The sequence below is a fragment of the Ranitomeya imitator genome, chromosome 4 (genome assembly GCF_032444005.1).
Source record: "Ranitomeya imitator isolate aRanImi1 chromosome 4, aRanImi1.pri, whole genome shotgun sequence".
In the NCBI taxonomy this organism is placed as follows: Eukaryota; Metazoa; Chordata; class Amphibia; order Anura; family Dendrobatidae; genus Ranitomeya; species Ranitomeya imitator.
The window spans coordinates 39,565,031-39,589,961 of NC_091285.1; the positions used below are offsets into that span (position 1 = coordinate 39,565,031).

A 24,931-nucleotide genomic window follows, 5' to 3' on the forward strand; every position below is an offset into this window, starting at 1 on the left:
CAGCATCGTAACAATATCGCTCCAGCGTCGTAGACTGCTGTCACATTTTGCAATGTACGACGCTGGAGCGATAATTTCATGACGTATGTGCGATGTAGAAGCCGTTGGTTACTATGCGCACATCGTATACAATATCGTGCACACCTTTGTTACACCATGCGATCATGCCGCCACAGTGGGACACTAGACGACGAAAGAAAGTTTCAAACGATCTGCTACGACGTACGATTCTCAGCGGGGTCCCTGATCGCAGGAGCGTGTCAGACACAGCGAGATCGCTGGAACGTCACGGATATATCGCTGGAACGTCACGGATCGTGCCGTCGTAACGATCAAAATGCCACTGTGTGACGGTACCCTTAGGGAAACCAATTCCAGGGCAGATTATACTACTTCCGGTGACCTCACGTTGACAGAGGAACACCTTGTCTTCTGCTCTGTTCTGTCGAAGTTGTGTCACTGCCAATGTTTTGCTGATTGACAACTGGCTCCCTGCTGCTCTGTTGACATGAGGTCAAAAGAAGAAGGTGAAATCACCGGCAAAGATCAGCCTTGGTCAGAAAAGTCAGGTAGTTAGCAACTGCCTGTCTGTTAAGGTACCGTCACACTAAGCGACGCTGCAGCGATACCGACAACGATCCGGATCGCTGCAGTGTCGCTGTTTGGTCGCTGTTTGGTCGCTGGAGAGCTGTCACACAGACAGCTCTCCAGCGACCAACGATCCCGAGGTCCCCGGTAACCAGGGTAAACAGCGATGTCTTCGCTGGTAACCAGGGTAAACATCGGGTTACTAAGCGCAGGGCCGCGCTTAGTAACCCGATGTTTACCCTGGTTACCATCGTTAAAGTAAAAAAAACAACCACTACATACTTACCTACCGCTGTCTGTCCTCGGCGCTCAGCTTCTCTGCTCTGGCTGTGAGCGCCGGGCAGCCGGAAAGCAGAGCGGTGACGTCCCCGCTCTGCTTTCCGGCCGCTGTGCTCACAGCCAGAGCAGAGAAGCACAGCGCCGGGGACAGACAGCGCCCTGCGCTTAGTAACCCGATGTTTACCCTGGTTACCAGCGAAGACATCGCTGAATCGGCGTCACACACGCCGATTCAGCGATGTCAGCGGGAGATCCAGCGACGAAACAAAGTTCTGGACTTTCTTCCCCGACCAGCGATATCACAGCAGGGGCCTGATCGCTGATGCGTGTCACACTGGACGATATCGCTAGCCAGGATGCTGCAACGTCACGGATCGCTAGCGAAATCGTCTAGTGTGACGGTACCTTAAGTTCTTAGGCATTCTAAGAAAAAATAAGCAAAGTCCGGGATAATCCCTTTAACGCTAGCATATGATAACATATCTATAGGATAGTCTTGAGTTTTCTGAAGTAGACACCATCTTTAAGGGTACCGTCACACTATACGATTTACCTACGATCACGACCAACGATATGACCTGGCCGTGATCGTAGGTAAATCGTAGTGTGGTCGCTGGGGAGCTGTCACACAGACAGCTCTCCAGCGACCAACGATGCCGAGGTCCCTGGGTAACCAGGGTAAACATCGGGTAACTAAGCGCAGGACCGCGCTTAGTTACCCTATGTTTACCCTGGTTACAAACGTTAAACTAAAAAAAACCAAACAGCACATACTTACATTCTGGTGTCCGTCAGGTCCCTTGCAGTCTGCTTCCCGCACTCAGTGACTGCCGGCCGTAAAGTGAAAGTGAAAGCACAGCCGCTGTGCTCTGCTTTCACTTTACGGCCGTCAGTCACAGTGCGGGAAGCAGAGACGGCAAGGGACCTGACAGACACCAGAATGTAAGTATGTGCTGTTTGTTTTTTTTTAGTTTAACGCTTGTAACCAGGGTAAACATCGGGTAACTAAGCGCGGTCCTGCGCTTAGTTACCCGATGTTTACCCTGGTTACAAGCGAACGCATCGCTGGATCGCATCGCTAGATCGGTGTCACACACACCGATCTAGCGATGACAGCGGGAGATCCAGCGATGAAAGAAAGTTCCATACGATCTGCTACGACGTACGATTCTCAGCAGGATCCCTGATCGCTGCTGCGTGTCAGACACAGCGATATCGTAACGATATCGCTGGAACGTCACGAATCGTACCGTCGTAGCGATCGAAATGTTATAGTGTGACGGTACCCTAAGGGTAATATATAGAAAAAATAATCAGCTATCAGCATACTTGTGTACCTAGGATTGTCTTGGTCCATGGTATCTGATCTGCACCAGACACCTTCAAGTACATCTGAAGGAGACCTGGAATGTCCGTGTCTGTCACCTATGAAGTGATCGGCTCCAATACAGGAACTCTCCACTTATCTCTGGACTCCATTGTTCTTTATGTGTAGACATCCTGTTCTGATGTGGCTTCTGATAAGAAAGGCCTTGTATGTACCATGGCTTCTTCAAAAGAGACAGTGGTGTAATGATGCCCCACTATTCATACGTGAATGTGCTGCTGATTTTTCGGGGCTAGTACCAGTAAGGTGGGCGAGATTTTACGAAATCTCACCTATACCTTGCTGCAAAAATTCCCTTTGCACTGGAAATTGACCTGCACAACAAGTTGGTTTATGTTATGGATTGTTACTTTATGCTATGCACAAAACCTGGAGAATTCTTATTTTTTCCCATCTGCCGACTTTTCACAGCTTCTTGGTCACTTTTTTCACCAGTTTCTTGGTCACAAAATGAATAATTCACTACAACCAGGCAACCTGACATTGTTCATTATTATGTGCCATGTTGGGCAATACAGAGCTCACCAAACTATTTTTGTGAATTTGCTTAAAGGATTATTCACAAAGGTTAGGTGCACACCACCGTATGTTCCGTCCAAGCGCAATCCGACAACATAGGGTTGCACTTGGACTAACGTTAAACTATGGGGCCACGCACATGTCCATTTTTTTTTTTTCCTCGGAAAGTGCCAGTCCGAAGAAAAAGTCTCAACATGTCCGAATTTGATCCGATTATCGGATTGCACTGGACCATGCAAGTCAATGAGTGAGTGGAAACGATCGGACTGCACTATGATGTTGTCTAAATGAAGTCCAATTTCTGCGCACTGACACAATGGAGACATTTTCTTCTCCATCTTCTCCTCAGTGTGCTCTGAATTTCTCATCTGTGAGGTGTCTCTTGGATGAGAGAATCTACGGCCGTCTGACCCTAGCCCAATAGTAAGTTATTCCCTAACCATAAGATTGGGGGAAACGTATTGATTTCTGGAAGTTCCACTGCAAGTACCCCCCAGCATTCCCCGAGAATGGGGCTTTGGAACCTTGAGAATGGGTTCTGTAGAGTCCCTGTCTTGAATGGCATGGAGGGGCACGTATTCAGCCTATGCACAATCCATTGGGACTGCTATAGAAAGCCTATTTCCAGCACTCCCATAAACAGTGAATGGAGTGGAGTTCGAACATGTGCACTTTTGCCCCATTCAAGCCCAGATCGTGACGGTTATCAGCAGTCGGACCCCCAGCAATTGTCCCCTATTCTATGCATGAGCGTTATCTTAGTATTTTGGGACTATCCATTTAACTCTGTTTGGGCCTCATGTTTGAAATCTGACTTGGTGGTCTCCTTGTTGCCTATTTCAACAATTCCGGGTACTCCAGCTTTCGTTTTCATAATTCCATTGGAAAATTAATTTCGGCCTTTGATTGCTAGGGGTAAGAAGACCACTTTTTTCTTTTATATGGTTTTTATATTTGAGGAAAAAGACATTTTAAGGATATAAAACTATTATTATTATGATGCCATTAATGTTGGGTACGGGGCAGCCTATATTTTGTAATTGTTTAGGGTGACACACCACATAGACCATGGCTGTAAAACCTTGAGTACCGTGCTCCTCCAGCTGCCCGCTCTGACCGAAACCATCTCACATGACTTTTCTTGTTCCCCACAGTCATGGATTCCTTATTTGTGTGGATAGTTAGAACATGTAATTCCAAATTGCTGTAGGCGCTGTTTTTCCAGTCAGTAATGGAGCATAGAGAGGCCCGTATGTACATGTCTTTACTGGCTTTGATGGTCAGTGTCTTGCTACTGACTAAATTCTTAGTAGGATGACTGTAGGCCTGCTAAATCCAAACCTTTCTGGATGAACATGATGGGAGTCCATATAATGCCTGGTGGTGACCGGTCAGATCACGTTCTTACCCCAAGAACTACCGTAATCCTTTTCTCTATCGCTTCATTAGGGGGGACAGGAAACCATGGGTGTGTTGTCTCACATGCTGAGCTGACATTTCTTTTAAAGAGTTACGGTGGCCTTGAGTACTACACTTCCCCCAGGTTCATCCAATCCTTCATTGACAAGTTATTCCTTTTCATTTTGAGTTTTTCTGTGTTTGCATTCTGATCTTTTTCAATAAGGTTTATGCAGTGGGCACATGGGACAGTGGGGTTCTTCGTTCCACTCTCCTATTTTTATCCATTTTTTTCATATTTTTTCTGATTGTTCTAATAAAGATTCTAATAGTGATTTGGGTGTTCTACTTCCATTGTTTATCTGATCTATATAATCACTGGGGGGTCCAGCCGCTAATTCCCCCAGTTTAAAGGCGTGACAGTCGAACATGCACACTGCTGCTCCATTGAAAGTCTATGGGACTTAACGAAATGGCCAAGTACGTCACTTAGCCATCTGTCAGTCCAATAGAAATTAAATGAAGTGCATGCCTCAAAACGAGATACCAGCTCCCTCCTCCCCATTACAGGAATTGGTGGGGGTGTAATGTGGTGCGGGGCGGTAGCCGTGGGCGAGGCACCAATCTCTTACGCCCTGGCACGTTACATGAGGTGGTGGGTCTGGTTCGGTGTGTGAACGTATATTTAGAGGGCGCTAAGCCCATGAAGCACGCATGTTGCTGGCCAGGACCAGATGTTTGACAGTTCAAAGAGGGAGACCCCCAGTTCAAAATAAACTTTGTATTGAACATTAACTTGGGGAGCGTTATATACGGTAGATAGCGGGTACATATCTTCTCAAATGTTTCCTTCATAATGCTTAACATTTTCCTCAGACAAATTCAGTGCCTTTCTCTTCTGTCTCTTTGCTTGTCCTCTGTCTTCACTATTCCTATCCTCACTACTTCACCACAACCCAACTCAACACTACAGTTCAGCTTGGAATAGTCTTTTACACAACCCGCGGCTTTACACCTTCTTTCCCCTTAGGAGAGCTACTTTGTCAGTATGACCGGAACTTATCTCTTCTGTCTCTGATGCTCCTTAACTCCCTCCCAGGACGCTCTGTTCGTCTTGCATAGTCCATCCTATCTGAGACCTTTACCTTTAGGAGTTACAAACTCTGGGCCTTAACCTAAGGCGTCCTCTCACGGGACCCATCTCCGATAAATCACTCGATTTCTCGGTCACTCTTCCTCGTTTCTGCACCCGATGACGCCATATATCTCCCAGCCCAAGCTTATCTTGGCCCAACCAATTTAAATATATATAAATATATATATATATATATGTTTACTTTTATTTATATATAATGGATCGTGCATATATATGGGGTCCATTATGTCAAAAAACTTTGCAGGTGAGGTATTCCAACATATCTACCAGACGGATGACAAAAAGGCACTTTGTTATAGGGCCTGTCAATCTATTCATCCTAAATATACATTTTGGGTCTGTTAAGTTGTCTGTCTCTTTTGGCTCGTCGACGTGACTGATTTATACTAGACAAGAACAATTTGTTGTGTTGAATAGCACTCATACTCATGATATTGTATGGGGCTGTGCACATGTCCAATTTTTTTCTTGGACCGAGAAAGTTGGAGACATGTCCAACTTTGATCTGAGTGTCAGATCAAAGTAGGCAATGCAAGTCTATGGGTTTGCGAATAACATCGGCCCGCACTCATATGACAATCAAATGTGGTCTCGATTTTCTCAGACTGACAGAATGGAGGGGGAGGACTTTTTTTTTTTCTACCCACCTTCGACAAAAACTGATGCTACTCTGATCAAACCCTGATCAGCATCAGATCAGAATAATCGCACCATTTTTCTCAGATGGAGAGAAAATGGTCATGTGCACCTACCCTTTTGCAGAATATTTTGAAGGATTTTCCTCCCCCCATACAAATGCCAATCTAAGATTTTAATAAGGATGATTTTTTTAATTATTTCTTTTTATTGCCGAATGCAATTTCTTGTTAGAAGGGTAAAGCGTTGTTCTGACCTGCTTCTGTCTCATGTGTAAATTGTGTAATGCTGGTATTTCTTCAGCCTTCCATTCTGTGCTAGAAAAAGCCGCCCCGAGAGGCTAATTACCGGTGTCACCCTCTCGTCTGCTGGAGACGGCTACAATTGGGCATTTTATTCTGTTGCGTTCTGTCAATCGGTAATGGATGGTTTAATAGTTCCGCTCTCCTCTCTATCTAGTATGTGCGTCTAGGGTTTGTTTTTTTTGTACAAGGGTAAAAAATAGAAATAGGAGCTTGTGTTGCTATCTTCAGCCTCTCCCTGGATTTGCTTGTTGGCAGAGCCGTGTGTGGGATTTCGTTAGGGTAGATGAGCTCGGTAGGACAGGATTAGGGTGCACTCCGGTGCCGTGTTTGCAGAATGCTAATTTCGTAAGTAGAGGAACTGAAAGCTGTGTGTGGGGCAGAATTAGGATGCCCTTGCCAATGCGAGTTAGTCATGTGGGTATCTGGGAAGCGTATATGGTGGCCTTCTAGAAATGCTTTGGGGAGTCTTGGCCCGACCACTCGGCAGTGAGAGATTAGATCTCGGAGAAGCACCTGTCAAGGTGTTGAGAAGTAGCAAGAAGTGTCTCGTTGGCTTCTCCCCAGAGGGAACATGACCTAGATAGTCTTTCTCTCTCCTCGTCTGTCACCGGGCAGGTTTGATTCATGTGGAGGACCGGGAGGCGGAAAGGAGAAAAATTGTTTTGGGAGTTTAGAATGCAAATGAGCCTGGAGTAATGAGGGCTTAGGAATTCCAGCCGGGCGGCATTGTGTATGTGCTCCATGCCTAATCTAACACTGAAAGGGTGTTTGTAAATGAGGAGAGGTGATATGATGGAACCATTGAAATCTATCAGGGATAATATAGGGCTAAAAAGGAATTATGCAAATTTTTCCTTTTTTTTTTTTTAGAAAGCGACAGTGTATAAGGCATTGATGAGAATTTGGCGCTCATGTCGGGCTCCTCCGCCCCGGGGCTTAGTCTTATTTGGTGTATGGAAGTTTTGTTGAGGAATTGCAAAATATATTCGGAAGTGAAATTCTAAATGTGTCTCCAGAAAGTACCTACGGTATTTATTTATTAGTATTTTTTTTTTTTTTTAATTTTCAAGTGTTTTTTTTTTTACTTCTTCATTTTCACTTACTGTATTAAGAAAATAATCAGATATTTTCAATTTGCGCTGGTCTGTACAAATGACTTTTCATCAATCTTATTGTCATGACGGACAGGATAACAATGACAGGTAGCTCTAGCTGAGCGAACCCGAACTTAAAAGGCGTTCGTACCGGACAGTTAGTGTCAGGTGCCAAGTGCCGAGCTTCTCTCAGAAGTCAGTTGCAATGTTCAGAGGTCCTGGGGAAGTCCGGGAGGACAGAGAGAAACTTTCCTGCTCCAAAGTTCGGGTCTCCATTGTTTTAAATGAGGTTCGGGCTCTGGTTCAAGTTCTGGTACACGAACAGAACGTTGAACTAAAGTTTGGGTTGGGTACCAGAACCCGAACTTTCACGGGTCCGCTCATCCCTACAGGTAACGTCACAATAGGTGATATAATGGCTTACCACCTCTGCCTCTCTCCACTATGAAAGAAAACACCTCTATATACAGTAGATACACATAATCCACAGTTCACAATAGGTGATGTCATAGCTCACCTTCTCCTGTACAATGACTGATAACACCTCTATATACAGTAAATAACACAGGATCCACCATTCACAATAGGTGATGTCACAGCTCACCTCCCCCTCCTGTACAATGAATGATAACACCTCTATATACAGTAGATAACACAGGATCCACCATTCACAATAGGTGATATCACAGCTCACCTCCTCCTTTACAATGACTGACAACACCTCTATGTACAGTAGATAACATGATCCACAATTCACAAAAGGTGATGTCACAGCTCACCTCCTCCTGTATAATGACTGATCCCCTCTATGTAAAGCAGATAGCACAGGATCCACCATTCACAATGTAATGTCACAGCTCACCTCCTTTTGTACAATCACTGATCCCCTCTATGTACAGCAGATAGCACAGGATCCACCATTCACAATTAGTGATGTTACAGCTCACCTCCTCCTCCTGTAAAATGACTGATAACACCTCTATGTACAGCAGATAACACAGGATCCATCAAGGTAGCATTTTTATACACAGTAGAAAGCATAGATCTACCATTTACAATAGGTGATGTCACAGCTCACCTACTTCTCTGTTGTGAATTCTGCTTTTGGGCTCCCTCCGGTGGCTGTAGGTGGTAATGCAGTTGTCCCTGGCCTGCAGTTCTGGACAGGTGTATCTGCTGATTGCAAATCTGACTGGGATATTTAGGTGTGCAGGATTCATTAGTCCTCGCCAGTTGTCAATGTTTCTTGTGAAGTGTTGGATCACTTTCTGGCTTCTCCTGCTTAGCTGCCAATTCAGCAAAAGATAAGTGTCTGTTTCTTTTTCTGTGGCACACATGCAGTGTGCTTGTATTCTGTGCTATTCATTTGTTTTTCTCTTGTGCAGCTTAGACTGTGTCAGTGTTTTCTCAGTCTTGTTGGATTCTCTAGAGTTGCAGATATACACTCTACATCTTTAGTTAGATGGTGGAGTTTTTGTATTTTCTGCTGTGGATTTTTTTGGAAGGATTTTTAATACTGACTGCTTAGTATCCTGTCCTATTCTTTCCTATTTAGCTAGTGTGGCCTCATTTGCTAAATCCTGTTTCCTGCCTGCGTGTGTGTTTTCCTCTACTACTCACAGTCAATATTTGTGGGGGGCTGCCTATCCTTTGGGGTTCTACTCTGAGGCAAGGTAGAAATTCCTATTTCCATCTATAGGGGTATTTAGTCCTCCGGCTGTGTCGAGGTGTCTAGGTTTTGTTAGGTACACCCCACGGCTACTTCTAGTTGCGGTGTTAAGATCAGGGTTTGCGGTCTGTATAGTTACCACCTACTCCAGGGAAAGTTTTCATGCTGCTCCAAGGTCACCTGATCATAACACTTCTCTCCATGCACGAGGACAAGTCGCACCTCGATATACAGCAGATATCACAGGATCCACCATTTACAATAGGTGATGTCACAACTCACTTCCTCTCCCTCCTGTACAATGACTGATAACACCTCTATATATAGTAGATTACACATGATCCACCATTTAGAATAGGTGACAGCTCACCTCCCCCTCCCTTTAAAATCAAATTTAGCATTTTTATACACAATAGAAAGCATAGATCTACCAGTTACAATAGGTGATGTCACATCTCACCTCCTTCTCTCCCTGCACAATGACAAGTCACACCTCTATATACAGCAAATAACACAGTATTCCCCATTTACAATAAGTGATGTCACAGCTCACTTCTTCCACTCCTGAACAATGACAAGTAACACCTCTATATATGGTAGATTACACACAATCAGCCATTACAATTGATGTCTCAGCTCACCTATAGCACAGGCCACATCGTATTTGTCTGCTATATACTACATGGCTCCTATATACTACGTGGCCTGTGCTATATACTATGTGGCTGCTATATACATACAAACATACATACATATTCTAGAATACCCGATGCATTAGAATCGGGCCACCATCTAGTTTTACAATAAATGATGTCACAGCTCACCTTCTCCCCTCTCTGGACAATGACAGTTAACCTCTATATATAGCAAATAACACAGTATACACCATTTAGAATAGGTGATGTCACAGCTCACCTCCCACCCCTTCCTTTAACCTTTGCCCTGATCGGAGCAAGTCTAGAAAGCTCTGCGGTCTAGGGGCCAGGATGAAAACTGCACTCATCTATTACATATATGGAACATAAAAAATGATTGTCAAACATTTAAAAAAATAAATATATTTAATATTAAAACCTGATTTTTTTCAATATTTCATTTTCTGATGACACATTTCCTTTAAGCCACCCCATGCTTCGCTCTACCTGGTGGATATGATTGCAGCATGCATGCTGAGACTTGTAGTTGCACTATAGACGGTGAGCCGCAGGATGCCTTTGCTGTAAATGAAGCATTGGGTGGTGTGACATACAAGTTTTATACATGCGGCCTAATTGCTCTGACACTAATTTATAGTAATAAATGGCCGCTCGGCTCTTGCAGTAATAACCCTGTGGGCAGTGTATGAGCGTCGGTCCTGAAATTTCATTCATTAGTGTCAGTCCTGGAACATTTTAATGTCATGAATTGCCTGGTCTGATATTATCTTGAGGCTAAGTGCAAGACGAACTAAAGTCATTCTACTGAAATGTGTGCGGGCTCACACTCATAGAGACATAATGAAGTCCTTCAGCAGATGTGGTGAGATGTCCATTAGATTGTCGCGAGAAAGAGTGTAGAACCTGGCAAAACACAGGTCAACCTGGCTACAAGGTGGGATTAGGACTATGGACCTGTGAGATGTCAATTACATTGTCGAGGGAGGGAGTATAGAACCTGGCAAAACACAGGACAACCTGGCCACAAGGTGGGATTAGGACTATGGACCTGTGAGCTGTCAATTAGTTTGTCGCGAGAGAGAGCGTAGAACCTGGCAAAACAAAGGTCAACCTGGCCACAAGGTGGGATTAGGACTATGGGCCTAGGTGGACAGATCACTTATCAAGAGTAGACATTGTTTGGAGAACCCAGGGGTCATAAAGATTTTTGACACCCATGTCAACCACATGGTGTATGATCCTAAAGCTGGCCATACACATGAGCGGTCTGCAAACGGCCATCTCTCTCGACTGCCCCTTACACGTGCATGTGGTTACAGCGGGGAAAGAGGAGGACCTTTGCTGCTGGACACTCCTGGCCAGGATTCTAACTGCCCGATTCTTCTCTCCCCTAACTTTAATAGTCACTTGTACAGTACATATCAAATGGTTGGCGGGTCTCAACAAAATCAGCACCTTCTCCATGAGTATGGAGGCCTCAAGTCTGGCCATACACATTACATAGCCGTCTTTTGGATATAAGCTATGTCACCTGACCCCATACACATCATTCATGTGTTCTCCCTATAAATATTCTAGCAGCCAGTCATCTCCCCAAAAAGAAGAGGCTATGGAAGTTGAAGTCCAACTACATGATCTTGATCCCAACCATCAGTGGAGATTCAGAAGGTTCAAATACACATTAGACAGTCAGCCAATCCTGATAAAATTGGCCCCAAAAAAGAATATTTCCACATCAATTAGAAGGAACCAGGAAGTAAAGGCCACAAGAGGACCCAGAATTTTTTTTTAATGGGAGACCCACAGGCTATCAATGAGTTGGTTCTTTGTCAAGTGGGCAGTCTACAGGTATACCATTAATAGCATCTTACGATCTACGGCCATTTTACACCATCCGAGCATGTGAGGTGGTCTGGCCACGCGTCATGAGTGACACATGCCACAACGTCTGTAAAAGTGACCATCCTAAGCAGAAAGCATGCTTCCTTCCAAAAATGTAATTGTCCAGCCCCCTAAGGACTGTCTTTTATGAGGTCCCTTTGTTCCCTAAGCCCAGAATTGGATTGTAGTAGAAGAAGGAAGTAAAACCTATTGGCACAATTTCTTGTTAGCAGCAGTTCCTTCTTTTATGGATTTTATCTTACCAGTGATGAGAACTGTCTATTTCATGTTGCATGTTTTCTCCCCGATTCCTATTTTTTTTTTATTATTATTTGGCAGTCTACGGAATTATCTGATGTTATGTGTTCCATGAGAAGAGATATGAGCAGAGGAGTGTCTTTCAAGATTTCGGTGTTGCTGACTATAGATGTTTGATCTACTGCTAAAGTTATTACTAGACTGAGCTCTTGAGAAGTTCTTGGACCTACCTTTTGAAGTTGATAACTTTGATGTTTTCTCTTACAGCCGATGAATTCCATCAATATCCCGCACCATTGCAATCCTGATTCCACAAATGATGAATGACAGCAAGTTACACCTAAGCCTCCCTCCGGCAGACCATCTCTCCAACATTGCCGGAGAATCCTACGATAAACCAGTCTTACGTACCCGATTCATCATAGGGTTGGACTTCCGATGGACATGCCATGGTGACATGAAAAGGATGAGTTAAGGGTACTTTCTACATAACCAAGGTGTGTGGGCTTGTTTTAGTGAGCGCCTGTGCCGCTCCTCCTGGGAAGGTGCAAGGACCATGAGCTTGTCCCTGAAGTCGCGAAGATTTGGGAGGTCAGTAAGCCCACAACTAGTTCTCCTGCTTCTGTTTGCCTTCTGTCTTTTGAGTGTCTTCATCTCAGCCTACTATCTTTATGGATGGAAAAGAGGACTGGAGCCTACGGGTGGTGAGCCGCAATCCCTGGACTGTGACGAGCCTAAAATTAGCCCTTCACGTCTACTCCCTGTGAAGAACTTGAGGTCAATGGATACTTCTAGAACAGATCCGCTGGTGCTAGTCTTTGTGGAAAGCCTTTATTCTCAACTTGGGCAGGAAATAGTGGCTATTTTGGAGTCAAGTCGCTTTAAGTATCGGACCGAGATAGCTCCAGGCAAGGGTGACATGCCTACTCTTACCGATAAAGATAGGGGGCGATTTGCACTAATTGTGTATGAAAATATCCTAAAATATGTTAACCTGGATGCGTGGAACCGAGAATTACTGGACAAGTACTGTGTGGAGTATGGTGTTGGCATCATAGGCTTCTTCAAGGTAAGGTGGTCATGGACTCACTGGTAGCTCGATAATGTCTGACAGTTGTAGAATTGATGCCCTGAAATTCCCCAGTCTTTGGAAATCTGATTTCTCAAAGCTTGGATGCATTCTTTTGTGGTCAACCCATTCGTTCTTTCTTTTATTCCCGGGCCCAAGACACAACTTATTTAGTCCAGTTGAGTGGCCTTAATCCTCTGACAAAGCTGTAAAAGGGACATTGTTCTCCGACCAGGGTCTTGCTCTGGACCACCCCTTTCAACTTCTCCTATCCCATTCATTAAGCTTCCCTTCCTCTCCCTCCCAGTCTACTAGACAACACATGGCCTTTAAGTCCAATTTCTCCTCTATGGGCGTTGAATGGGTATAAATCACAAGGGTAGATGAGGAATTGATGTAGTTTTCTGTTTTTATGTAATATTTTGCCTGGTGTAGTAACCTTGAGTAGAATCATATCTTGAGCGCCGTTCATACCCAGCGCTGGATTTGGAATACATTAGCGTTGAGCTCATCACCACTCCCCAGCAGCTGAGATCCCACTGATGCATTGCAATGTGGGTTACTTTCCCTTTGTGTCATTTAATACGGTACATTTCTGACAATGCCCTAAGGCCATAAAATCCTCCAGAGCGTCCATTGTTAAAGGGATTGAACAGGTTTAGAAAAATAAGATCCCCAGTCCAGGATTGTCATCACTAATGGTGCATTTAGACTAGCTGACCTTCGGTGGTAAACCAATATGGAAGTCGATCGGTGGTAATTTTATAGCTAACCACACTTCCCATAATCGTTCTGTATGTACATACTGTCATTGTTCTCGGCAGCACATGTCCTGATGTTCTTAGCAGCACATGTCCTGCTAACGCATGCTGGTGTGCTGTTGAAAACGATAATTTTTCGGCTAGCCCAAAAATTATTTCACCCAGTGAACAAGCATCTCTCTACCTCTAGGGGACCTGTACTATTCTGCTGTACACAGACCTCTCATTGACATGAATAGACACTGTGTAATACTTCATTTATCCTGCGGTGGTAAACCAACATGGAAGTAGATCAGTGGTAATTTTATAGCTAACCACACTTCCCATAATGGTTCTGTATGTACGTATTGTCATTGTTTTTGGCAGCACATGTCCTGTTAACACATGCTGGTGTGCTCTCGAAAATGATAATTTTTAGGCTAGTCCAAAAATTATTTCACCCAGTTAACAAACATCTCTCTACCTCTAGGGGACCTGTACTATTCTGCTGTACGCAGACCTCTCATTGACATGAATAGACACTGTGTAATACTTCATTTATCCTGCGGAGGAGCTGCAGGAAAACTAAATAATTGCTGATAAGTTTCCCCAATTACCCAATCATTGAGGATCTCAGCAATATAATTATTTGTGATCTGCTTATTATTTACGGACCCTTCTAAGTAGAATTTGCCCAATGGGGAAAACCTCATAAGCCAAGCTAATAGTTATTAAAAAAATGCAGTCATTTTCTGTGTGTAATCTAGATATAGGAGGCCAAGTGTTATATTAACACATACTTATAGATATATACTACATTTTTTTAAAAGATACTAATGGATCAGTAGACTGCATTCTCTTAACTATTAGTTAAAGGGGTTGACCACCTTCAGGAACATTATTTTCTTTTCTTAAATGCATGTATTTTGGGGTAAAAATAATTTTTGCAATTGAGTTTCATTAAAAATGTAGCACTGCGCGCTTTCTATAACATCTGTGTGGCTCTGTCTATTGCTGACTGCAGAATGAGTTAACTGAGAAACCATCAGTGAGCTCCTTCTGATAAGACGGTTTGTAACTCTTATATCTGTTTTTTTCTGAGCTCCTCTCCTCTTATTTATGACCACAGATCACATACAAAATAATGAATTTGCAGGGAAGAAAAAAAGTCTATAAAGGCCAAATTGTTTAATGAAATCCAATTGCAAAAGTGATTTTTTTTTTTTTATCCCAAATAGATACATTTAAATAAAAATAAATTCCCCAAAGGTGGATCATCTTTTTAAGCTTCACCTTTTTGCTGACAGCTAGTCTTGGTTCTCAGTTGTCACTGTTAATAGGATCATGCATATAACATACAGTACGACCTTTTAGTTGATAGCTTCCTTGCTTGCCTCTGCAGAACAGGCACATTTTTCAATAGGTGTTAATGAATTAAATGCATTGTCCCATCACAGATATTGGCTGCATATTGCTGACATATGTCCAATGTCAGACCAATGGGGGATTGGCCATGACACTTCTCTGTAGGACGTGTTTGTCCACTGGTATGGTCTGTAACTTTAACTGGGAGTTATGACTCCAGTCAGACATATACCATTCATGTGTATGATGAAACAATTCCTTTAACCAACTTTAAACCTATACACCCCATTCATTTTATAGAGTATAGTGCACAGTCCATATTCCTCCATAGTATAATGCACCTCCATATAAAATGCACAGCCCACAGTCATCCATGTAGTATAATGTACCCCATAGCCATCCATGTAGTATAATGCACAGCCCACAGTCATCCATGTAGTATAATGCACAGCCCACAGTCATCCATGTAGTATAATGTACAACCCACAGTCATCCATGTAGTATAATGCACAGCCTATAGTCATCCATCCACGTAGTATAATGCATAGCCCACAGTCATCCATGTAGTATAATGCACAGCCTATAGTCATCCATCCATGTAGTATAATGCGTAGCCTATAGTCATCCATCCATGTAGTATAATGCACAGCCCACAGTCATCCATGTAGTATAATGCACAGCCCATAGTCATCCATATAGTATAATGTACCCCATAGCCATCCATGTAGTATAATGCACAGCCCACAGTCATCCATGTAGTATAATGCACAGCCCACAGTCATCCATGTAGTATAATGCACAGCCCATAGTCATCCACGTAGTATAATGCACAGCCCATAGTCATCCATGTAGTATAACTCACAGCCCACAGTCATCCATGTAATATAATGCACAGCTCATAGTCATCCATGTAGTATAATGCACAGCCCACAGTCATCCATGTAGTATAATGTACAGCCCACAGTCATCCATGTAGTATAATGCACAGCCCATAGTCCTCCATGTTGTATAATGCACAGCCCATAATCATCCATGTAGTATAATGCTCAGCCCATAGTCCTCCATGTAGTATAATGTACAACCCACAGTCATCCATGTAGTATAATGCACAGCCCATAGTCATCCATGTAGTATAATGCACAGCCCCTAGTCATCCATGTAGTATAATGCACAGCCCATATTCATCCATGTAGTATAATACACAGCCCACAGTCATCCATGTAGTATAATGCATAGCCCATAGTCATCCATGTAGTATAATGCACAGCCCATAGTCATCCATGTAGTGTAATGCACATCCCATAATCATCCATGTAGTATAATGTACAACCCACAGTCATCCATGTAGTATAATGCACAGCCCATAGTCCTCCATGTTGTATAATGCATAGCCCATAGTCATCCATGTAGTATAATGCACAGCCCATAGTCATCCATGTAGTATAATGCACAGCACACAGTCATCCATGTAGTATAATGCACAGCCCATAGTCCTCCATGTTGTATAATGCACATCCCATAATCATCCATGTAGTATAATGTACAACCCACAGTCATCCATGTAGTATAATGCACAGCCCATAGTCCTCCATGTTGTATAATGCATAGCCCATAGTCATCCATGTAGTATAATGCACAGCCCATAGTCATCCATGTAGTATAATGCACAGCACACAGTCATCCATGTAGTATAATGCACAGCCCATAGTCCTCCATGTTGTATAATGCACATCCCATAATCATCCATGTAGTATAATGTACAACCCACAGTCATCCATGTAGTATAATGCACAGCACATAGTCATCCATGTAGTATAACGCACAGCCCATAGTCCTCCATGTTGTATAATGTACAGCCCATAATCATCCATGTAGTATAATGCACAGCCCATAGTCCTCCACGTAGTATAATGTACAACCCACAGTCATCCATGTAGTATAATGCACAGCCTATAGTCATCCATCCACGTAGTATAATGCATAGCCCACAGTCATTCATGTAGTATAATGCACAGCCTGTAGTCATCCATCCATGTAGTATAATGCGTAGCCCATAGTCATCCATGTAGTATAATGCACAGCCCATAGTCCTCCATGTTGTATAATGCACAGCCCATAATCATCCATGTAGTATAATGCTCAGCCCATAGTCCTCCATGTAGTATAATGTACAACCCACAGTCATCCATGTAGTATAATGCACAGCCCATAGTCATCCATGTAGTATAATGCACAGCCCCTAGTCATCCATGTAGTATAATGCACAGCCCATATTCATCCATGTAGTATAATACACAGCCCACAGTCATCCATGTAGTATAATGCACAGCCCACATTCATCCATGTTGTATAATGCACAGCCCACAGTCATCCATGTAGTATAATGCACAGCCCACAGTCATCCATGTTGTATAATGCACAGCCCACATTCATCCATGTAGTATAATACACAGCCCACAGTCATCCATGTAGTATAATACACAGCCCATAGTCATCCATATAGTATAATGCACAGCCCATAGTCATCCATGTAGTATAATACACAGCCCACAGTCATCCATGTTGTATAATACACAGCCCACTGTCATCCATGTAGTATAATGCACAGCCCACTGTCATCCATGTAGTATAATGCACAGCCTATATTCATCCATGTAGTATAATGCACAGCCCACTGTCATCCATGTAGTATAATGCACAGCCCACTGTCATCCATGTAGTATAATGCACAGCCCATAGTCATCCATGTTGTATAATGCACAGCCTATATTCATCCATGTAGTATAATACACAGCCCACAGTCATTCATGTAGTATAATGCACAGTCCATAGTCATCCATGTAGTATAATACACAGCCCACAGTCCTCCATGTAGTATAATGCACAGCCCTCAGTCTTCCATGTAGTATAATGCACAGCCTATATTCATCCATGTAGTATAATACACAGCCCACAGTCCTCCATGTAGTATAATGCACAGCCCTCAGTCTTCCATGTAGTATAATGCACAGCCTATATTCATCCATGTAGTATAATACACAGCCCACAGTCATCCATGTAGTATAATACACAGCCCACAGTCATCCATGCAGTAGTATAGCCAGCGTCTTCTCATGGATTTAAAAAAATGAATAAATACTCACGCCCCATCAGTCCAACCCACTGCCACACAGTATCCTCTTCTGAAGCCAACAGCTGTCTTCATTGTGCAAGCGACGGGAGCGCATGACGTCACTGCCATGCTCTCCAATCACGCACATGCCGATGTCAGCTGCTGGCCTCTGATTAGGTCTGTGCGCTGCAATACACTTTATCTGTATGTGTGCTATAAACTGGCATTGGCAGACTCTTCACCCACCTCACCCGCCATTACAACCCTGCCGACGGCGAGAGCAATCCCCCCCAAGTTTGTCAAGGGCCCTGCATTCGCCCAGGTGCACCAGGTGGTGACGCTGGCTCTGGGTTTTTTGGCAAAATGATTTTTCGGAATTTTCGACTCTCACACTTAAGAGGCCTCTCTTTGCCGAAAGCTCCTGTGTCCTCTGAGTGAGACATCTCTAGTGGTGGAATATCTCTCGGAGAACCACCCGAAATCAGACATGCCAGATCCTTATCTCCCCCAACATGATCTGTTGGGGGCTCCTGTAGGCAATAGGCGATCAGCTGAACGTGTTGATATTGGTGGGTTCTGCAGACATTACTTTAATAAATATCGGGGCCTTAAGTGTCTTCTGCTTGTCTAGTAGCAGAGATAAACTAAGGCACTCAACTTATATGTAGTTTTTGCAATTTATTGTAGTCATCAAATAAACGTTTCGGCCCAAATACACGGCCTTCTTCAGTAACAATAACTTCAGGGACAAAGGAGCGTTTTCATGAATGTAATGGAGTATCAGCGGCACAATAGCAGTAAATGCTTGTAGCAAGGTATAATGTCCACGTTGGTGTGTCCAATATAAGTGGTAAGCCCTAGGAGATGTGCCGGCGTGTCTGGCAGTGACGCGGCATCCACCGCTCGTCTGGCTGACGAGTGCTGGCAGAATGCTGATGAAGAGGCCATCTCAAAAGGAGTCTTTACTAAAGTCAGCAAGACCATGCTTTTCTACATGTTTGTCAGATGGACAGGTACACTTTAAGGTGGCTGTTGGCCAAACCCTTATTTGGCTGACCACTATCTCTCTTGACCCTCACACTCGGTTCATCAGTGGTCCATGTGTTCTGTATGGGTAGAGCAGAGTTAAGGTGGCCACACTTTAGGTGGCTTCGGCCAATTGTTTGGCCAACAGCCATCTCAGTCGACTCTCCGATATACAGCAAGCTCGTTGGGTCAAGTGCTCCTGAGTTCTCTTTGAGAAGGCCACCAATGACACATCGGCCGGTGGCTTATCTCAGGGAAAACAACGCGATCAACAGACGAAATCTGACATGTCTGACATCTCTCCCAACCATCAATTGGCCAAGGACCCCATACACATGAGACTGTTGGACAAACCTGTCTATATTGACTTTAGTCTGTGTATGGGGCCCATTACACGCTGCCAGACGCCTCTGGAGGTGACTTTTCTCCAAAGAGAACGAAAAGTTGAGTATCCTAAGTCAGCATGGCCAATTCTTCCCTCACCCACCATCCCACTGGAGGCAGACCATCATAGTCCTTATACCAACTCTATGGAGAACCAGGAATGAGAAATTGGATCGGCGTCAGATAAACCTTGTGAGATGGAGTCACAATGGCTCCAGCATTGGAGAACTTTAGATGAGAGGATCCCAAGCAACTTGTGGTGGTACTACATATCTAGGCTCGATGGCCACCTGTCTCTGTAGACTTGTATGACCTGGATAAAACAATACATGGTCACCATTAGGTGAAATATCTAAGATATGGAGGACAGTTGTTGAAGTATCTGAGATATGGAGGACAGAATGTTTTCCTCGCGAGGCTTGTCATGGTTAGGACATCTGAAATACTCTGGAGGCCTCTAGAACCTGATCCTTGCTATATGTCAGACTGAACGCACATCTAGTTCTTCTTTATAGACTAACGTAACGTCTCATTGTGGCTGCCAACCATGTTTTTAACAAAATGTGGTATCGCCATATTCGACCGATCTGGAGAACCTTGGTGCCACTTCATTTTTACCATACAATGAATGTTGTAAAAACGAAACCCCAAAAATGGTGGAATTTTTTTTTTTTTCTTCACTATTTTTCTACACTCAATTTTTTTCCCTTTTATTTAATATATTTTATAGCAATGTGAATGGTGTCCTTCAAATCTACAACTCGTCCCTCAAGAACAAGCCCCGATACGGCACTGAAAATGGGAAAATATAAAAGTTTCGACTCTTGGGAGAAAGAGAGGATAAAAAAAAATAAATGCGCAAAAGCAAAAAACGGCCACAAAAGGAAGACGTTAAGTGCAGTTTGGAAGCAAGAACGACATTAGATAAGGATCTGTATCCAAGGAGGCAAAGAAAGCCATAATGGACCGAAGACTGAGATGATCTTTTCTTGAATTTGCTAATGATGGTCATTATCTTACTCAATTACAAAGTAAAATTAAAAGGAATGTGTGTAATGTAATCTGAGAGCAGCATGATGTAGGGGCTGAGACCCTGATTGCACTGATGTATCACTTAGTTTACTAAGTGCAGAAGTTGTGATAGATGTGTCACTTATTAAGCTGTGTGCTGCTGTTTCAATAAAATCAGTGTTTTATCACCAGGAGATTATTACTTCAGGACTAGTGCCTCGTGCCTCCTAGAAAACTGCGCCTTGTAACCCCACCCTCAGGTTTTTGCTATGTAATTTAACAGCAGCATGATGTAGGGGCTGAGAGCCTGATTCCAATGATGTATCACTTAGTTTACTGAGTGCAGCAATTGTGATAAAATCACCGTTTTCTCTGCTGCAGATCTCGGAATGCTGAGCTGTGTATAACCCCGCCCACACCACTGATTGGCCGCTTTCTGTGTACATTGTACATTGACAGAAAGCTAGGGGTGTTGTTAGACTACCAGGCATGAGCCACCTAGTCCTGTTATGATAATCTCCTGCTGATAAAACACTTTGTATTGAAACATCCAAATGGAGTATAGTAAGTGATACATCACTGGAATCAGGGTCTCTGTCCCTAAATCGGATTACACAGCACAACCTGCTGATATATTCCCTTTAATTCCAAAGAGATCTTCATCGCTGTCCCCATCAGTATGTCTTTGGAGTGTGGGAGGAAACACAGGGAGAGCATGCAAACTCCTTGCATAACACAGGATCACGGTGTATGGTTAACCACTTGAGCCCCCGTGTTGCCGTTATGCAGTGGGGTCTTGGGTGTAGTTCTCCTTTGTGCTGGGCCCAGTAGTTCTTCTTCCCATTAGTCGTTACCCTGTATCAGCCATGATGGGGCCTGCCTATGTCATCAGATTTCTGTGTAACCAGATCTGCAGTTTAGCAGCCGGACTCCATGCGGGGCCACCTGTTTACACAACTTTTCAGAAGTAATCCGGCGTAGTCCGCGCCGCTGAATGGAAAAATAAACAGATTTTATCCTTCCCTTTGAAATCCATGTATATGACCTAATATGCCGCCATGTTCTGCACGATTTGGCTTCTCGTCCGCCTCCCTTTTTTTTTGCGAAGAGCGTAAAATTACTGAAATCATATAACTATTTAATGATGTTTTTGCATATTTTTTTTTATCAATCTTCTATACTTTCCAAAAGTATTTGCACGTTAGTTTTTTTTTTTTTTTACTTTTAATACTATTTTGTACCAGCAGGGGGCGCAATATCAGGGTACCTGTTGTACTAAGCCCATCGGCCCCAGAAAGCTCCTACCGAATGTTTGTAAAAATCTCTTTTTGCCCCTTTAAAGGTGTTGTTTGGTGAAAACAGATAAGTTTGGTGCGGGGGTCCGACCACTGGGACTCACACCGATCAGTAAAGGGGGAACTTTTATCCCCGGCAGTGCTCGTTCTCAAACGCCGCTCGTTTCGTTCCCTTTGGGACTGTCAAACTTTTTTTTTAAGCCCCATAGAAAATAAACGGAGCATTTTTTGATGATTTTTGATGATTTTTTTTCATAATGGCTATATAAAAAAAAAAGTCTTGCAGTTTTCACATTGGCCACTAGGGCTTATACTAAACTAATACTTCATATTCTGTACAACAACTACTTGGACTTGGGCAGCCATTGACTGTATAGGATAGCTTGCTAGGCATGCACTGATCTTGGTAAAGGTCAGTATTAAAAAGAAATCTATCAGAGGTTTTGGCTACCTAATCTGAGAGCAGCATACTGTAGAGACAGAGACCCTGATTCCAGCGATGTGTCACTTACTTGGCTGCTTTTTGTAGTTTTAATAAAAGGATATTATCACTATAGGACTAGTAAACCTGCTGCCATGTAGTCCTCCGTTTTCATGAGCTCCATATAACCCCACCTCTTGATTCGCAGCTTTCTGCCTATGCACAGTGTACAAGGAAAGCTGCCAATGAATGTTGTGGGCGGGGTTATACAGAGCTCAGCATTCAGAGATCTGGTAGATCTACAGTAGACAAAACCGTTTTTAATCAAAACTGCAGCAAGCAGCCCAGTAAGTGTTATATCACTGCAATCAGGGGCTCTGCCCCTTCATCATGATGCTCTCAGATGGGGTAGAAAAAACCTGGTGACAGATTCGCTTTAAAGGAGAAGGGAAGCTGTTATTTAACTAGTGTTGTACCGCCAATGGCAGCAGGTGACGCGGCTGCTATGGGGCCCATGAGATAGGGGGGCCCAGTGCCAGCTCTGGAACCCTGCCCCCCGTTATCACACATTCAACTGTGCCGATACAGTTGAAAGTAATGATGAAAGAGGGAGCGTCAGCTGATGATATCTCCCGAATCATTCTTCCTCGACGTCTTGGCACAGCGGGCGCGATGAGATCACCACAAGGTGCAATGCTGTTCTGAAATGTGTGATCACTTCAGAACACTCGCTGCAGAGATACTGTATGGAGGCCTATGCGGAGCGCATTATACTATATGAAGGACTATGGGGAGCGCATTATACTATATGGAGGCCTACGGGGAGCGCATTATACTATATGGAGGCCTACGCGGAGTGCATTATACTATATGAAGGACTATGGGGAGCGCAGTATACTATATGAAGGACTACGGGGAGTGCATTGTACTATATGGAGGACTATGGGGAGTGCATTATACTATATGGAGGCCTATGGGGAGTTCATTATACTATATGAAGGACTATGTGGAATGCATTATACTATATGGAGGCCTATGGGGAGTGCAGTATACTATATGGAGGACTATGGGGAGTGCATTATACTATATGGAGGACTATGGGGAGTTCATTATATTATATGAAGGACTATGGGGAGTGCATTATACTATATGGAGGCCTATGGGGAGTTCATTATACTATATGAAGGACTATGTGGAATGCATTATACTATATGGAGGCCTATGGGGAGTGCAGTATACTATATGGAGGACTATGGGGAGTGCAGTATACTATATGGAGGACTATGGGGAGTTCATTATATTATATGAAGGACTATGGGGAGTGCATTATACTATATGGAGGCCTATGGGGAGTTCATTATACTATATGAAGGACTATGTGGAATGCATTATACTATATGGAGGCCTATGGGGAGTTCATTATACTATAGTTCTGGCAAAAATTAAACAGACCACCACATCAAAACCCTGTCATGGGCAGCCCAATCTCCAGACCTGAACCCCATTGAAAACCTCTGGAATGTAATCAAGAGGATGATGAATAGTCACAAGCCATCAAACAAAGAACTGCTTGACTTTTTGCACCAGAAGAAGTGTGAGAAACTGGTGGAAAGCATGCCAAGACGCATGAAAGCTGTGATTAAAAATCATGGTTATTCCACAAAATATTGATTTCTGAACTCTTCCTGAGTTAAAACATTAGTATTGTTGTTTGTAAATGATTATCAACTTGTTTTCTTTGCATTATTTGAGGTCTGAAAGCACGTGGTTTTTTTTTTGACCATTTTTCTTTGTCAGAAAAAAATACAAAAATTATTGCTTGGAAAGTTTATAGAAATAAAAGAACAGTTTATATTTTACTCAAAAATATACCTAAATCGAGAAAAATCAGACAAACTGAACATTTTGCAGTGGTCTCTTAAGTTGTGCCAGAGCTGTATACAGAGGTCTATGGGGAGTGCATTATACTATATGGAGGACTATGGGGAGTGCATTATACTATATGGAGGACTATGGGGAGTGCATTATACTATATGGAGGACTATGGGGAGTGCATTATACTATATGGAGGACTATGGGGAGTGCATTATACTATATGGAGGACTATGGGGAGTGCATTATACTATATGGAGGACTATGGGGAGTGCATTATACTATATTGAGGACTATGGGGAGTGTATTATACTATATGGAGGACTATGGGGAGTGCATTATACTATATGGAGGACTATGGGGAGTGCATTATACTATATGGATGACTATGGGGCGTTATGCTATATGAGGGCAATGTAGGGGATATTAAACTGTATGCAAGCAATTATACAGTATGAAGGTTTGTGTGGGGCCATCATATTGTGTGGGGGCCATTATACTGTTTGTAAGGTTACTGGGGGCTATTATACGGTGAGGTGTGGGGCCATTGTACTGTTTGTAGGCCCTTTATACTGCGTGGAGAGATTTGTGAGTGCAATGAAAGGGGAATCTAGCCTTCTGAAGGAGGAAAATTACTAAAGGCTGTAAGGTTGTGAGATATGCTCCTCTGTGACCCCCGCCATGTGTTTTTTTGTTTTTTTTTTTTGGGGGGGGGGGGGAGGGGGGCGGTGGCTATTAGAACTTCTCCTATGGAGATGGTCCGGTCCGATGTGTGTCGCTCTCTTTGGTCCGGCGCCTCCCATCTTCTTA

The 24,931-nt window shown here is 43.4% G+C and overlaps 1 protein-coding gene across 1 annotated transcript in view; it reads left to right on the top strand.

Annotated features, from left to right (window-relative positions):
• The window catches only part of NDST1 (N-deacetylase and N-sulfotransferase 1), a 92,373-nt gene that overhangs the window by 34,985 nt on the left and 32,457 nt on the right, over positions 1-24,931 (top strand). Inside the window, exon 2 of the mRNA XM_069763563.1 lies at positions 12,094-12,895. Within this exon, the coding sequence (XP_069619664.1) occupies positions 12,383-12,895 (513 nt within the window). The 5' untranslated portion in view covers positions 12,094-12,382. The remainder of the gene's footprint in view (positions 1-12,093; positions 12,896-24,931) is intronic.